Source organism: Anneissia japonica, unplaced genomic scaffold, assembly GCF_011630105.1.
Source record: "Anneissia japonica isolate Jap-2015-1 unplaced genomic scaffold, ASM1163010v1 scaffold724_len3256291_cov202, whole genome shotgun sequence".
Lineage (NCBI taxonomy): Eukaryota > Metazoa > Echinodermata > Crinoidea > Comatulida > Comatulidae > Anneissia > Anneissia japonica.
Window position 1 is genome coordinate 1871561 of NW_022744966.1, and position 18209 is coordinate 1889769.

At 35.0% G+C, this 18209-nt stretch overlaps 1 protein-coding gene and 1 non-coding gene across 2 annotated transcripts; one reads left to right on the plus strand and one right to left on the minus strand.

The window, feature by feature from the left end:
• Nucleotides 1-241: 241 nt before the first annotated feature.
• Nucleotides 242-16037, minus strand: LOC117119774 (protein disulfide-isomerase A3-like). The gene is made up of 13 exons (XM_033264663.1): nucleotides 15780-16037; nucleotides 14883-14970; nucleotides 13833-13950; nucleotides 12930-13037; nucleotides 12330-12453; nucleotides 12016-12129; nucleotides 10213-10313; nucleotides 8895-8916; nucleotides 8575-8751; nucleotides 6995-7103; nucleotides 4508-4636; nucleotides 2517-2596; nucleotides 242-1576 (listed from the first exon to the last, which is right to left on the minus strand). The coding sequence occupies exons 1-13, from the start codon at nucleotides 15914-15916 to the stop codon at nucleotides 1432-1434; spliced, it is 1452 nt and encodes a 483-aa protein (XP_033120554.1). The 5' UTR covers nucleotides 15917-16037; the 3' UTR covers nucleotides 242-1431.
• A 322-nt stretch (nucleotides 16038-16359) lies between these two features.
• On the plus strand, nucleotides 16360-16432 carry Trnav-aac. Its single transcript has one exon. It is a non-coding gene; the product is annotated as a tRNA-Val (tRNA).
• The last annotated feature ends 1777 nt before the right edge of the window (nucleotides 16433-18209 follow it).

Consider the following 18209-nt stretch of genomic DNA (forward strand, 5'->3'; position numbering starts at 1 on the left):
ATTGCTATCATCAGGAATTATGGTAACCATGGTTATTAAGCTCCAACGCAATCAGTTCTCAAGCCACTGCAACAAAACATTCTGTCTGGGTAACTGATGACAGTTGGGGGATGAGGGAATTTAGTACCAGAAAGACAGCATGTTATGTGTCTATCCAGAATTCCAATGTCTTAAAGAATGGGAATGTGAAGATATATTATGCACCATTTCGAAAACAAAACAGACGAAGAACACACAAACATGTTTGATGTGATTGTTTTATTCACTCTATTTTTGTGGTTTCAAAAACTAGAGGTTAATAGAGCATGGTGTAAATAGAGCAGTTGTAAAAGTACATAGTAATAAACAAACACAGTACGGTCCACATTTAAAATGATCGAGAAAACTGTATTCTTCGTAACAATGATAAAAATCAGGTCACAACGCAAACTGAACACCGGTATTACAACAGCCATTAAACACTGCTGATGTCATTACTTAGAATTGAGCAACAACAAATTGGTCACATGCTTTGAAAAACAAAAGAATCTATTTTATTATATATCTTTTCTATTTGAAAAGGGGGTTACTTTAATTTAGGACTCAGTGACCTTGATAAAAAAAAAAAAAGTAGGAACAGGATTCTCTAAAAAAAAAAAAGACAGTACAGTAATTTGAATTGTATTCAATAAAGAAACAACATTCATTCTAAATATTAAACTGATTTTAAACCAAATGTACCCAACACCTTTATTGCTTTTGAAGGTTTGGCGGTAAAGGAAGCAAATATAAACAAGAATAATTTACTCTCTAAAAAAAAAAACTAAATAATGAGCAGCTAGACACATTTTGATCCAATTATCATAGAGCTTTATTTTGCATTTATTCTTGCTGAAACTGAAGAAAAATATTCAACAAAAACAGATGCTGCAAGAATGAAGGCATGATTGATAGGTAAATTCATCATGATTTAATATTATTTTTAATTGTTTGGTCATTCTGGCAGTGCAAGCATATTGCAATAATAAATAAAAATTTACTACAAACAGAATAAACTCGGAATTAATCTCCTTTGAAAGATCTGAATGTTTCCCCACCAGTGGTCATCTGAACAAGGTAGTAAAACATTTAAGATTAGCATTAGGTCCTTCTACAACATGTCACCACCTAAGTACTACAATGAATCCCAATGAAGATCCAGGTCAAAAGTCTTTCATCCAAAGAATTCTAATTATCAGCATATTTCATATTTCTATTTTCATTTATATTTGTCAGGATGGCAAAAACAATTAAAACTGAGAGTTGGCTTCACTGTGATTTGCAGCTAGTTTTACTTGGCTTCACTGTGTTTTGCAGCTAGTTTACTCAAAATTATTTAAGCTACCAAGATTTAATAACCAAAAAAGAGGAAAAAAAAAAAATCAGTTGTATCAATGTTAAAAAATTTCCCAGTTACAACTCGGTTTTCTTGGAGGTGAGGTCAACAGGCTTCTTTGTAGCTTCTCGTTTGATGTATGATACGAAATCATCAATTTCCCGTCCACCCTCATACTTCTTTGGTTTGCCACTCATTGGGGCCCAGTATAATGTTGGAAAGCTACAAAATACAATATTCACATGATTTAATAGTAAGAAATCCCCTCATTTCATCAAAGCACCTATCACAATTTGCACTACAGAAATCGCTCACACTTTTCATCAAAGCCCCTCATCCCCTGGAATTAGTTATCACTTCACTCTGCTACACAAAGAAAATTTCACAAAGGCAGTCCCCCACCCATCTTCTCCATGGCAGTGACTCACCCATCTCATCAAGGCAGTGACTCAGCTTTCTCATCAACAAAGCTCTCATCAAATGAAGGCAGTCCTTCAGTTTTCCCAACAAAGCAGAGTTTGGTTACTTACCCTTCTCATCAAGGCCTTGCTCACAAAGCAGTCCATCACCCTTACCATCAAGGTAGTCAATTACCTTGCTCACAAAAGCAGTTCATCACCCTTACCATCAAGGTAGTCAATTTACCTTGCTCACAAATCAGCCCATCACCCTTCTCATCCAGATAGTCAATTACCTTGCTCACAAAAGCAGTCCATCACCCTTCTCATCAAGGTAGTCAATTAACTTGCTCACAAAAGCAGTCCATCACCCTTCTCATCAAGGTAGTCAATTACCTTGCTCATAAAATCAGTCCATCACCCTTACCATCAAGGTAGTCAATTACCTTGCTCACAAAAGCAGTCCATCACCCTTACTATCAAGGTAGTCAATTACCTTGCTCACAAAAGCAGTCCATCACCCTTACCATGAAGGTAGTCAATTACCTTGCTCACAAAAACAGTCCATCACCTTTACTATCAAGGTAGTCAATTACCTTGCTCACAAAATCAGTCCATCACCCTTACCATCAAGGTAGTCCCTCATCATATCAAAGTAATCACCTTACCAACAAAAGCAGTCCAACATCCTTAACATAGGCATCCCATCGCCCCTTGTACTAAGGAATCTTGCATATAATTAACTGACAAACCAGAAGACTTACCCTCTAACTTCAAATGGTTGTGGAACATCATTAGCAGTAGCATCCATCTTAGCAATAACTATATTTTCATCATTAGCCAACTGTATAAAAAAAGATGCACTGTTTCAGAACTTAATACTAATGGCTGCATACTTGACACTTTATTTTTGTTACAAATACAGTAACATTTCTGTTTCATGTACCGTTTGGTACCAAGGGCTACGCTAACGCCAGCTGTTACCCTATTTTCCCCGCATGTGCAGTACAGATTTACAGACAGTCAAGTAACATGTGGAAAATCCCAGATAGATAGATCGTTCTGGGCATGCATATGGACATGCATGGGCAGTTTTGAAGCAAACAGTCTGATCACTGCCTGCACATGACACCCTAAAACTATTGTTCCCAGGCTGTAGGGAACGCTAAAACAATATTTCTTAGGTGATTTTGTTATGTAACCAGTTATTATACAACATGTATTCTGAAAATCTAAATGTCTCCTAATTCTGAATGTATTATTTGGTCCAAAAACAAAAATCAACTTCTAAAACCGAACGATCAGTTATCGTAATAAGATATAACCATAGAGAAAATAGAACTGTTCTATTTTCTCTATGATATAACAAAACAACAAGCATAGGCCTACCAGATGCCATGTAATTAAAATGATATGCCAGTAAATGTTAATTTTACATAAAATGAAAGTTACACTTTCCAACAGACAAAACTCAAAGCAAGTTTCTGCGAGTGATCCTTTTCAAAAGACGTTTAATTTGGACGTCATTAGATTCATCAGTGTAGATTACAAAAATACATAGCCCCACTCATGTTGCTATTTTAATTACGGATTTGTAGAGAATGAAATTTAAATTTGTTAGAATTACTTATATTTATCTCTAAAATAAAACCATTAGAATTTCTTTATTTGTTTAAATAAATTTGTTTAATTAAAACTTTATCGGTTATTACATTCAGTTTGTTCCTGTCACACACTATGACATCATCCCAGTCTAATCAGTGTTTGCACACTGCCACCGCAACAAAATTAACCAATTGGCAGGCAGAGTTTTGGAGGTGCGGTTTCCGACACTCAGCAAGGGTCATTGTGATGACGATGAATGTGTTGTGTTTAGAAAAAAATACACAAGACCGAAAATGCATGTCAAACAATATAAAAGCATCAATTTTATTGATAATTACATATGCTGTGCAGTAGAGCAAAACAACAGGTACAACTGTCCGGTACAGTACTTGAAGCAGCAATCGCTTGTAATGCATCAAACAGTGAGGCACTTTCTAGTATACTCCCACATGTAACTAATTAGGGCCTAGCCGTAGACTTAGAGCAGGTCTGGTAGCCACCGGTCCCACATATCGTTTGTGTTTCCTTTGTGGTTAATTCAATCATTAATTTGAATAAGACATAAATAAGCAAGAAATTCATTTACAGAACAGTTTTTGTGAAATTTGGCTAAATCATTTTCAATTTGGCGAAAAAAATTAAAAACCTTTCGCCATTTTGATGAAAGAAAATTTTATTCTAGTGTGAGCGTATAGCCACAAGGCTTACTGCACTAGCCTAGAAAAACCTACTCTTATTAAAATATCTGTTTTTTGGACCCAGATGCTGCAAGAAAGGAGTCATTATTGATGATTGACACATTTTTATTTTAATAACAAAAATATGCATTACCACATTTATAAACAAAGGAAATCAAATTATTATTTGGTCGATGACATCATCGAGTGCAAACTTCATTCATAAAATCAATCATGTATAAAATCAACTTTGTAAAACAGAAGTGTTTCTGTACTGTTTGTTGAAGGAATAATAAAACAACTAAAAACAAATGCAGATATAAATCTTGCCTGCTGCAGGTCGAGTGCTTCATGTGGGAAACTTGCACATTAGCTTTTTAAAGAGAATACTCATAGCGATGTCTTCTACTAAACCCATCCTTTACATTTGTACCAAATGGAGGCTTCCAAACCCAGTTATACAAGGTACTTACCTTACTGGCTAGTTCTTCATAAATTGGTGTAAGTTTCTTACAATGGCCACACCACGGGGCATAAAATTCTATTAGAACATCCTTAGTGTCATCATTAACGACTTTGTCAAAATTCTTGGCAACCACAACCTAAATTGCAAATAACATCAATATTATTGATTCTGTTTTATCTACCTTGCAATGGAATCCATTGCTGGCTATATCTTTATTTGTTTGTTTATTTATGTCAACAATGTTTTGTGGGGATAGCCCATAATGGATACAATTACTAAATTGTAAAGATGAACAAAATTTCTTCTGATATTGGAAGTTTTACCTATTGCATAATCTATTAGACCGACGCTGGCCATTTTTATTGGAAGTTTACCAAACTAGGAACACAAGATAGACTCGCATAGCAAAAATGAGGTGGAAATATGTTGCATTTAAAAAAAAAAATCCAGACATAAGCGGCACCCTTCTGTTTTCAATAATAGCAATTTACGCAAGTTGATCCAGACCACATCTAGACGTAAGGACGCCCTTCTGTTGCTAAGTAAATCCTGACGTATGCGGCGCCCTTCTCTTTTTGCTAATGATGGGAACTCATTCTATTTATTCCGCTTTAGGCACAAGGGCCAAGGATATGTCAAACAGTGAACTAAATCACTTTTCAAAGTGGCAATCCCTTCACAAGACAACAAGGGCCGTATGGGGCAGTACACCGGGAAAACCCACTACTCACCTCGAAAGATGCACTGGGTTCTTTAAAGTGCACATCAGCATTTGTGTACACTGGGCCTATGGTTTATAGTCCTTATCTGAGAAGACTTGTTCCAGCACCGGAACTAGGAGCGAGGTAGCCGTGAAACTGTGCCGTTATTGTGTTCTGCTTTTGTGTCTGCCATTTATTCTTTCGATTTATTAATGCCTACTTGTTTGTATCTTATGGATTATGGCAATGATTTCTACCTCTGCCAAAGGAGGTTATGTATTCACCGTTATGTAAGTTTGGCAGAAGTATTCTTAGATCCAGCCGTATGTGGTGCCCCATTGTTTGTATTCCCAACATGCATTTTGGTGGAACAGGTTTTTTCTGTGAAGAGCTCTATCTTGTGTTTCTAGTATCTTTGGTTTTACAACACATTAACTTAATTTAAATAAAAAAGTGGGGCATTGATGAACACTATTTAAAATTTAAAACCAATAATTATTAATAACAAATTATAAGAGACAAGGTGTACAGTCTGTCCTTCAAAGGCAAAATAAAGTTTGAGAGCAATAGGTGAATGGGCTTCAATATGGTACAACACTATTTTCAACACCATTAAATATTTTAAAATTATTTAGTAATATAGAAGATTTTACTACATTATTATTCATTTTAGTCATCTTAAAAAGACATACAGCCATCAGTTGGATATTGCAGCCCAAATGATAAGGGTTATCAAATGAAACTAAATAGGTAAACAGGCCATTTCGGTAATTTGAGAATAAAGCAAACACAAGGTAATAAGGCCCTTAAAAAAAAAAAAAAAAAAAAAAAAAAAATGCTGTGTTACCCTCCACTACCGACCGAAAATTTCCAAAAAATTGGGTTGGCATTTTTTTTTTTTTTTGAAATTTTGTTCAACAGACTTCCTTTCATTTTTCACTCTAATACAAATTCATAAAATCTAAAACAGACATGTATTTTTTTGCCAAAATCAGGACATAGATGCATACCTAAAATTGGTATAATAGAAGGCATAATTTTGAAACAGAGCGCGTTGACGATGCACGCATTATCGGATCTCTCGCTCGCGCTGAGCTCTGTCAAGCCATGACTAGATCTAGGCCTAAACTTAATACTGTACAACTAGTGGTTGCTTGAATCAAAAATGGTATTCATTACCTTACCGTATATAGGACAATATATTAAAACAGGCTTAGGTCGAGCCATCACTTTAAAGCTGATGCATAGCTAGACATTTTAGGCTCTGTTACAGTTTTAGGCCAACCATGAATGAAATATTATTCTTTTTTTTTCTCAAAGTTTACTTTGATTATATTACATAAAGGGCACTTGTTTGGAAATTTTTCATAACCACAGAATAGTTTTGCTCGGCCTGCCTGTGCGTGGTCGTGCGGATCGGATACACAAATTATTTCACATTTTGAAGCCAAATAAATCTTTCTTTAAACTGATTTATTTTTGTTAAATTTATTTCAATATACACTTGGTTAGTACTTATTCAGTCATTACTTTGAATACTTTTTGTTTGGCAAGCTTGCCATCGTTCTATTGTGGTGCCTACGATACGAGGTCTTAGGCCTAGGGTATTCATAGTAGGGACTGCAGTTTGAGGACCTATCTTATTTAAGGTAGGCCCTAGGCCTATTACTAAAAAAAAAAAAAAAAAAAAATTCCGACCAACCGACGATCTCAATTTTTTTCATTTAAGAACAACATAACAATTTTTCTTTTTTGGCCTAATGGTGATGCAAGAGTGATTATTATGTAGTTACCTTGACTGGCCCTTCATCATCTTCAGGGATCGGTTCACTCTTTAGATACTGTTCAAGCTTGCCGTCAAAGAATGCAGTTATAAAGGCATCTAGGGTGGCACCATCACGACTGAAATATGAGAAAGATTTAAATACATAAATATTAAAACAATTAATTATATATACAAATCCCCCATAGCGTACCACGGTCGTGTCGTCACAGCGCCAGGTGGTGCCCTTTGTTGTCAACCTGACGTTGGTTACCGTTCATTACGCCTGAATGCCTTCATAGGCTTTCTGGAATAGGTATTTTAAAATCTAATATTATACCATCAAATGTACTAAAAACACAAAAGCTCGCACTGTATTAGTTATCGAACACACATTTAATCATCAATTAAAATAGAATTAAGAAGAAAAATTAAGATATAACATCTGGTTTGTCAGTGGAGACAATTGGTCCGGTTAAACGCATTTTGTATCGTGACACTGTAGTACTCTATGGGTTTGTGCATCACATTATTGAGAAAGTAAATTCAGTTAGGATGGTAAAATGGAATTGTGGGAGAAAACTAAAAAAGGAACTTTGATGCGACATCAGTTCATTTTCATAGGATCTCCTCATATTTAATATTGCATACTATGAATGTTCAAATCTATGAGATGAAACAAGAACAGCAGAGAGTATGCAGTGTAGCCAACACTTTTTTCCTAAAATGTCAATAAATTTTCCATGACTTTCTAGTGTCAAAAATGTTCCCTTCCTTTTCCAATTTTCTATGACTACTTAATATATCTGCTGTTATCTGTGCGAGCTCTCATCTTAGCCTGTCTGGACTACTGTAATTCGCTCTATAGTGGCCTCAATCAGGAGATCCAATGACTACAGAAATTGCAGAACTCTGCTGCCAGAATTATTTTCATGGTCCGACCACCTGCACATACATCTCCTCTTCTTGTTCAACTACACTGGTTGCCTGTACGCACGATCATCTCATTCAAGATATTACCGATGGTCTTCAAGTCACTGCAGAACATGTGTCCGCAATATATCACTGACTGCTTGGTTCTATGCGCTCTTCATTATCTGTGCAATTCACCACTCCTTTTTACAAGAAGAGAATTGGTGATAAATCGTTTCCAGTTGTTGCGTCTAGGTTGTGGAATCAATTGCCTGAGACTGAAGTGTTGCATATCTTTAGATACATTTAAACGTACTCTTAAAACGCATCTGTTTAACCTATTTCAATAATCAGCTCTATATTGTTCTCTTGCAATGGCCTGCATTATCTTCTGGGAGCCGCTGTCTCGGTCACTGTCTCTGAGCACCTGGTCACCTAGGTAGGGGTCCGGGATTGCGCCAGAGCAGAGACAGATAGCGACTTCCTGAAGATTTTCTGCAAATCGTTTTGCCATTTTAATTTATATCATTTATTAAATCAAAATAAAAATAGTTTAAATAGCCAGTATTCTTTGAGCGGATTTAAGATTCATTTGTATGATACAAGCGCTTTGTAACCGCGAGGAAAAGTTGCTACATAAATGATCATTATTATTTTTATTAAAATAAATATTATTTAAATACATTTTTTAGTCCTTACGAGAATTCATCCTCCATCCTGAATTTTTCTCCTTTGCTTCCCTGTATGACAACCACTGGTAAATCAGACCCGGTGTCTGCAAGTCCATATTCCTCTAAAGCCAAAGCAAATTCACCTTTGTTGGCAACAGCGTAGTTCAAAGTTTTCCCTGCATACTTCTTGCCTACCTTCATTACTCTGAAATTTAAAAATACGAAAACAATATCTAATTTATGTGAGGCCAACTGAACAGCATAAGTGAGGGCCAGGTAAGCAGAATTAAGTGAGGTCTAGGTGAACAGATTAAGTGAGGGCCATATACAAATAAAATAAATTCTTACCTGTTTCTCCAGTAGTTTGTGCCTGAAATATAAACATAATGCAATTTATATATTCATATTCAAATTTCTAATTGTATATTTAGGAGTTGTTTAACCGGCAACAATAAAGAGAGTCTTTTATTCAACCTTTGTTTTGCAAACCCAATCCCTGCTGACAATGTCTTGAATAAAAATATCAAATTTATTTGTGGCCTGCCACCTCACATTTGTTTTTATCAGATCAGTGTCGTCATGAAATCTTCTAATCTTCTTTTCAATTACATATTAAGTTTTCTTATTTTAGGCTGGCCCAACACAAGATTTGCTTCAAATCTTTTCGGCCATTTGCCTTCTTCCATTTCCGAATCTTTATTTTTAGTATATGAAAAACATGTGATTAAATCTTTATTATAATTTTCCATAATTAATATTATTAAGATTGTCTAAGGAAGTAAATAAATGTTTCTTTTGAATTGAAGTAATTATCGACTATTCAATGAACTGTTCACTTGGTATTTTTTTCATTCATAAATATTATTGTTCTTAGAAAAAGCATTATGGTAGTCGTTCTTTTTCTTGGGCTTCTGTCTTTCTTTAGAATGCTCTGCCTATTACAATCCGACAGGCAACTTCCATTGATGATTTTAAGGCAGCTTTAAAAACTCACCTTTTTAGCTTGTATTTTTCTTAATTTTTTTTCCCGAATTTTATTTTTACTGTTAAGCGCATTGAGGCTTTAGCATAATGCGCTATATAAGCCAAAATTATTATTATTATTATTATTATTTGTTAAATATTTTTTTCTATCTATGCTTTTAGAAAAACCATTTGGATAGAGAAAATATTTTAATATTGTTTGTTGTGCCATCTTGCAACAATCTTTCCAAAAAAATAAAATTTCTCTGAAATCAAGCAAAGGCTCACTAAATATATTATAATTGCAGAATAAATGTTACTCATCCAGGTTCAGTTTATTTACAGAGTTTAAATAAATTAGTTTGTTTGTTTATTATTATGCTGGTACCTAGCACATATATGCATTCCCTTGTCACAGGAATAACAATCGTACACATATAAAACCCACCTAGTCATGGGAAATAACTGAATTGTTTATTAATATTTGTAAAATATTTTCTACACAAATGTACAGATAAATAATACTGTACAGTATATTCTTTTTATATTCTTAGTCAATAAGTCTGGCAGATTCTTATATTTTATCTGTATCACATTGACAATTGATCTGGGTGAATGAGCAATTGACAGGTTACACATTATCTTTCACAGGCTAGCTATTATTATTCATGGTATCATAAATGGCTATTGACATTTACTTTACCTTTTTGATTCTTTTCATAATCGACATTGTAATATGCAACAAGAAGTGGTTTCTGGAATTGATCTTGGTTGTCTGTTGTCATATGTCCACACAAACCTTTGCTAAAAAAACAAAAAAAACACATACAATGTTCAGTAAAAATAGTACATTGATTAGATTACCAATATTTCTGTGTCTACATCAATGCCATAACTGGAGTATGTCTGCATCATACATACTCTAGTTATGTTTACTATAATGATAATAATAATAGTACAGTAGAACCTCGATTTTACGTACGGTACGGGACTGGAGGGCGTACGTAAATCGGGGGATTCGTAAAATACAGGTTGGGTTAAATTTGTGGTAACCTTTGACCTAATACGTGCGTAACGCTCAATATACGTATGTATGAACGAACGATGTTATCTAGCTAGGCTAGCCTTTAGGCCTACGAATAAAACCATGTGTTTAGTGTTTTTATTCATCACTTAACGATGTCATAATAAAGTGTTGAAATAAAACCATGTGTCTAGTGTATTAATTCATCACTTTATGTCTTTTATTTAACACAAGAACATGAAAATATTGTAAGATTACCTATACGACAAAGGTATAACTTGGGAATTCCCCTTCTTGCCTATTCTAAACAACAGAGCTGTGGTGTTGTCTGGGCCTGTTGAGACAAACTAAACCCATGTGCACTGGGCGAGCCAACCAAATAGCGTTCGTGTACGTGAAACAGCAAAACCATGTGCACTGCACTGGGCGAGCCAACCTATTAGCGTTCGTGTACGAAACTATGCCTACTCAGCTTCGTGTAGAAAATTAGACCAGACAAGTTTTTCCATGGTTTGCCACACGAAGCTAAGGAGGAAAGCAATTATTTTGAGCACCATCGGTAGTTGTTCATCTCACTCAGTTCACTTGGTTTTAGATTATAACAACCCGGTATTACACTCAATCAACGTTGCTGTTTAATGAAAATACGTTGCATTATGGTTTGTTTATTGTTATAGTTTATTTTTATAGTCTTTTTACTTATGGTTGCTCTAAAAAGGGCCATTTGTTTTGAATATTTTCGGGGTTTTTGATGACGTCATCGTCGATACGAGGCGTACGTAAAACCGAGGGTTCGTATAACTGGGGTATGTAAAAACGAGGTTCTACTGTAATAATAATAATATGTCGTTCTTATATAGCGCTTAATGCCTTAACAAAGCCTAAGCGCTTCACATTATTACCCCGGTCATTGGATCAAACACATATGGAACACATTGAACACTAAATGACTAATAATACCGCAATCACAATACTTTCGCTCCGCCAGCAGCAAATTTTATTATTGTTTTGTATTCTTATACTAGTAAGGGCCAATCGTTATATCAGTTGTTTGAAAGCCTGTACAGTATTACATTTGGTTGGATTTGACATATTATGTAGACCAGTGGAATGGCATTCGCCTTTAGAGTGAGCAGATTTGAGTTACAACAGAGGCATTTTTCATACAACTGATAAAGCTTGTTTTTTTCATTCAACTATTTGTTTATACAGTTCACATTGTTGTGTAGCAATTTTAATTTACTATGTGGATTGGACTTTTCCAATTTCTCTGTGGACCACCAATCTATGTCGTAGGAGGGCATGCATTTGCTAGCTTTCACTTGCGATATACTAAAGTTATCTGTATCTCGAGGTATGGCATGCATTATACATATTTTCCTACTCTATCCCTTGCAGCAATTTGGTTTGGTTACTCTCCACCAGCAATGATTTTGATGTCAAAAAATGTTTCATGCATTCAATCAACTGTTTTCTTATTACCTGTTATCAGTTATAAATGTTTGCAATTTTCCAGATTTGACATCGCCTTCGAAAACAACTTCATTCTCTTCAAACTTGCTTTTAAGTCGTTTTGGTCTGTACAACACAACTTGACTGAAGAACAAAAGAACTTGGTTAGTGACTAACATAATTAGGGATTACTTCAAATGATTAGGGTATGCTTGCTACTAGTATGGCTCCTCATGCATCCTTGCATCCATAATGGAACTGATCAGTTGAGTCAGGTCAATATCTTGCTTATACCTAGCTGGTTAAGGGATCTCGGGTTCAATCCAGTAAATGTTTTTACTTACTCTGAGTATCCAAATTCTTTAAGGGCATCTTCAGATATTGTGAATGCAAAGCGGTAATCTTCAAACAGCTTGCTTGCTGCCTTGGCAAACTCTGACTTGGCATTATTAGCACTGGTAAAATATCCTAGGAGAAAATACAACAAGCATTACCTTAAAAGTAAAATTGACAACTACTAACATTCATTGTCTTCAAATATTAGAGGGAACACAACACTTGCAATATAATGACACAAATAGGAGAAAATACAACAAGCATTACCTTAAAAATAAAATTGACAACTACTAACATTCATTGTCTTTAAATATTAGAGGGTACACAACACTTGCAATATAATGACAAAAACAAGTTATTCATAACAAGTCTTATGAATAACTCACTTTTGTCATTTGATGTCAATTTTTAGTGCTTTGATGTATCTGGGTTTGGCAGGAATAATGACCTATGCAGTGAAAATAGTCTTCAATCGAAATTAATTATTTACCACAGAAACAACCATGAGTAACACAAATACAGTATGAAATGATAAAAAAAGTCTCTCATATGTCAAAGAATATTCTTGTAAAATTAGTAAATGTCAACACATTTACAACAAGTCTTACCTACGATACCAACATCAAAGTTGTCAATGAATGCGTTTATTTCATCAACAGTGCTCAACTCCTTGGTTACAGGTGCTGACTGTTTCTTCATTGTACTCACAATTCCATCTAAAAAAAACAAACAAAAATAATATATTAATACAGGACACTTGATAACAAATCTGATCAGAACAGCAGCTACTAATTCTGGATTATCCAATACTGACCACTTTGCTAGTGAGTCCAGGAGAAGAAACTTCTAATGTAACCATAAGATAACCATTGCAAATTTGCCATATGAGCAAATATGATGACACCTAATCTAAGCTAATAATATTTTTATTAACAATAATCAAACAAGATTATATACAGACCTTTCCAAAATCAATGAAAACAGCTCACATTTTTATAACAGATATTTGGGAAAAATTCTATTTATTTTGTTGGTAATGTATGCATCATATATAGATCTGTATTAAACTAGATTTAGAAACAAATACAATGATGATATGCATTGTATGAATGAATCCAGTGAGGTAATTGGTCATTAAAATACACTACAACACTATACACATGGGAATAAACCCATTAGTGGTTTAATGATCAAATATGAAACAGTTCAAATATACTTAAAATCACTCATATTGAGATGTTCATACCATATAGACTTTAAAACATAAAATTAACTTCACTGATACATGATACAATATTGATACGAGTGAGAGAATCCCATATACACCAGATGCTGCTTGGGTCACCACCAATTTTCTTTTTCAAATATAACGTTACATAATAAAACTGGGTTGGTATTCTGGGGTGCTTAAATGCTAGGTAGTTGCAGCACATGCAATCACATATTGAATTTTACCTACACAAAAAGGAAATAGAGATATAGAAAAATGGAAATTACTGCAATAAATTTACCAGCTGTTCTTGGTCCTTGGTAATCAGATGAAATCTCTCCATCACGGAATATCTTTAGTGTTGGATAACCACTGACGCCAAATTCAGAGCAAGTGTCTTTGTTTTCTATACAGTCTACCTAAAAAGTTCAAAAGTGATGTGAGCATTAAATCTCTTACAAAAAATGACATCTAATTAAATGAAATTTAATCTAAAGAAAAAAAAATTATTATTATTCTGTGTACTTTGTTCAATTTCCAGTCTTGCTACTTATGCATTTTTTATCGCTTCCTTTTTTTTTCATTTTAATTTGGTTTTTTGGTGCTGTGCTTCTTATCCCTGGGTTTTTTCTTTTTATTCTTTGTGTTGTGAATTTTTTTTTATTTTTGTGTTTTTTAACTGTATAACTATTTTTGTAGAACTTTCTTTGTGAATTTCTGAAATTTTGGTGTTTTTTAACTGTATAACGTTGCTATTTTTGTAATGTAATACATTCATATACAACCTTTTGGCTGTTTGTTTGTAATTTTTTCATCTAAATCTGAATAGAGACCTTGAATACTTATCCTATACAGTTAAACTGAAATAATTTCTAAGTCGATCTTATTTTACATGCCGAATTGATGTGTTTCCATTACTTAACGATCTGTAAGTACAATTTTATGAAAGTTGAACAATTTTTCAATGCCATTTTGGATTCGACTTAGGCAAGTTCAACTGTATTATTCTGTGTACTTTGTTCAATTTCCAGTCTTGCTACTTATCCTATACAGTTAAACTTGAATAATTTCTAAGTCGATCTTATTTTACATGCCAAATTGTTGTGTTTTCCATTACTTAACGATCTGTACAAAAAGTACAATTTTATAAAAGTCAAACAATTTTTCAATGCCATTTTGGATTCGACTTAGGCAAGTTCAACTGTATTGAGAGTGGCATTTTCTACTCACCAGAGCTAGGGTAACAATTAGGAAGTGTTGGCATGGGTCTCTCTCTCTCTTTTATACTAATCTTAGCATGAGCACCATTGAAGTGTGGGATAAGTGTGTGGCTGTGCTTTTTTATACTCACCTTAGCGAGGGGAACTGGAGGATCAGCACGTTTAAGTTTAGTAGCTGCCACCTCATATTCTGGAGCAAGTTTTTTACAATGGCCACACCTAAAAAAATATAATCGTAAACACTGAATTTCAGCATGCAGTGAGTTATCACGGTAAGGTAGTTAAAAATCACCTATTTTACTATATTTTGCGAATTAGCGCCCTCAACTGATCATCAAGGCCCCCCACCTTCGTGCCCCCCCCCCATCGGANACTGCTTAAACCTATAATTAATCTTATTAATCCAAAGTGTAAGTGTAATGGACAAGTGATCAACGACTTAAATGTCGTCATCTGAAAGGCGGTGCGCTATCGTTCATAACTCGCATTTCAGTGATGGGAATTGAACCAGGGACCAAGAGATGACATAGCTCACTCTCAGCAGGGCACACACAGTGCAGTGGCTACCAATCCATACCACCAGTTTAGTTAGCCAACTAAGACTTTTGTTTAAAATTATTTAAGCCATTAAAGGCCTACTACTACTTAACTAGGGCCTAGGCTTAGGCACCTAAAAACCACCCAGCCTAGGTGCCTATGCATCTACTAGGGGCCTAGGCCTAGGTAGAAGGAATATTTATATTAATTATTGGGTTTGCACCAATTTGTGATAGCTAGCAGTACTAATGTTTAGCTACCTACCTAACTAAAGATTTACTGTGTACAATTCTAGCACCGCAAGTTGCTAGGCATAACCTATGTTACGTCGGCTAGACCAGTTGTTGATGCCTAGGCCTACTAGGTGGGCCTCACCACTAGGCCTAGGCCCTAGTTAGCGAACAAAATAATTTTGAACCGCCACCACCCACAACATACAGTGAACAGTGTCGGGATAATCACGATCATCAATCATATTAGCATGCACTTACCAAGGGGCAAAAAATTCTACCAAAATTATATCATGTTTTCCAATCTCGCTTTTGAAGGTATCGTCTGTAAATTCTAAAACATCACCATCTGCAACAGTTAGGCCAAATACGGCCAAAAGACATACGAAAACTTTCATTATAAATGATTTTACCGGCAGGAAAATATAGCCGTTTTCAAAGCCTAGGCCAAGTCGAGAAATAAGAGGGCGTCTTGCAGGAGATTTTAAGCAATTCAGTTTTCAGTAGTGTGGCCGGTGTACACGGCCGGTACAACGTGGAACAGTTCAGCCTTTGTGTCGCGATTTGATTGGTTGTGAGGCCTTTAATTTCAACCATTCTGAAATAGGTAAAATATAATTCAGAATATACGTTAGTATTGTAAAATATGAACACACCAGCGCAATGTGTTACCTATTCTTAAAGCAGGTCAATAATCATAATACAAAGTTGTGCAATTGATGTAACATGAATGATAAATAAAAAGTTATTAAAAATGTACACATATTTTATGTTAAGAATAAAATAGAATATTCCTGCTTCATAAAATAATTGGAGTTTTGTCAAGCATTCCTGACGTGTTGATTCCGTGGTGTAGCGGTTATCACATCTGCCTAACACGCAGAAGGTCCCCGGTTCGATCCCGGGCGGAATCACACCTTTTTTTTTTCCCAGATACTTTCTTGGTTTTTTAGTAATTTTGTTTTTACATTTTTAAAAAATAAAAATAGTACATAATTATAAATGAAACTCTGTATGACAAGTACGGTGTGATTAACAAATCTGAAATCAAGTAAAAAAGAAGTAGCATTTAGGCTACAATTTAGTTAACTGTACAACTTAAAGAAAAACAAAATTTACATTTATACAATTATTCTGTAATATGGAGATGAGGACAAGTTCCACTTGTCGCAATTTTTTTTTGGGGGGGGGGGGCTGTTTTTTAATTATGTACTTTTTTCTTTTTTTAAAAATTGTTTTTGATGCAATTTTTTAAACTTTTAGAATCAACAATTCAATATCTGTATTTTAGATGTTGGTATTTTGTATATCATATTTTTATGTCAATTTTCAAATTTTAAATATTAATGATTTTATATGTAGAAGTGGTTGGCGCATCGGTCGTGGCTTGGACTCCCAAACTTGAGGGGGTTCAAAACTCTCACTGAGCACGCCTGGGGGAAAAAGGCACAATCTACGGTTGTCTCGCCACCCAGAGGTACAAGTGGGCTCAATACAGCTGCAACATTATGGAATTTCCCCCATGAGGCTTGAGTGTGTGTTCCATATGTGCTTGGTCCAGTGGTCCAGTGATCCGGTAATAATGTAAGCGCATAGAGGTCCCTACAATATGCGCTATATAAGTCGACAATTATTATTATGTGTAATTTTAATTTTCAATTTTGGACCTCATTGGAAATGTGCTGGCCCTCTGGCCCAAGGCGTTAGTAATGCTCTTTAATTTTTCAGTTCAATCAATCAGGATATATATATATAATATATTATATATATAAATAATATTATGTAATAATATATATATATACAATGTATATACATACATAATATTATATATAATATAAATTATCAAAGGTACATGTGTGTTTAAATAAGGACATGATGGAACATCGTAGGCTACCCTGTAGCTTTCTAACGAATAGAGTCCTATAAGAGTCATTGTGTACGACGGGATTCGAACCTGCGACCTCTCGCTAACAAGGCGAGCGTCATAACCACTAGACCACGAAGGCTTCATGGTTGAACAGGTCCAAATAACCATCGGGAACATTGTATTACACAATGCTACGCCTCAAGAGGGCGTTCGGTCAGATAAATCTAGCAATACGGCTAGAAATACTGTTGTATATTATATAATAATATTAAGGCCTAAGTGAAGTTAAGTAAATACGTCAAATGACAAGTTTTATTTTCTTTGGTACTTCACAGTGATTAATAAATCAATAATGATGAATTTTGCTATAAAAGTCATTTCCCGGCAATCTAGAGGTGCCTCATTACCAACATGATGAGGCTAAGATGCGTGCCGGCTAACGGCTTTGAAGTGGTAAAGTAAATACATCAAACACTACGGTATGTTTTTAAGTTTTATTCTCAATAATACATAACACATGTTAATTAGATCTTATGGTTGCCGAAAATCGCTGATGATAAAAGATGAGAGTGTCATTTCCGGCCATCTAGATGTAGACCTACTATTTTCCTCAAATGTTCGAACCAACCATGATGTGGCTGAGGTGCGTGGACTCACGAAACCCCCCCCCCCCCTCCACTTTTCAAAACAGATCTGCGCCCTTGTTTAAGATATAATAATTCTTTGAGAACTTTGGATGGGCTTCTTTTAGAGATGGGCTTCTTTTCAAGATGGGCTTCTTTTCGATACTATTTTGGCAAAGTAAATAGGGGGGGGGGGGGCTT

Coding starts and splice junctions, on each gene's coding strand:
- LOC117119774 (XM_033264663.1), bottom strand. CDS start 15,916: ATGAAAGTTTTCGTATGTCTTTTGGCCGTATTTGGCCTAACTGTTGCA. Junction 8,752..8,894: donor ACAAACTACTGGAGAAACAG/GTAAGAATTTAT, acceptor TTTAAATTTCAG/AGTAATGAAGGTAGGCAAGA. Junction 7,104..8,574: donor AGGATGGAGGATGAATTCTC/GTAAGGACTAAA, acceptor CTCATATTTCAG/TCGTGATGGTGCCACCCTAG.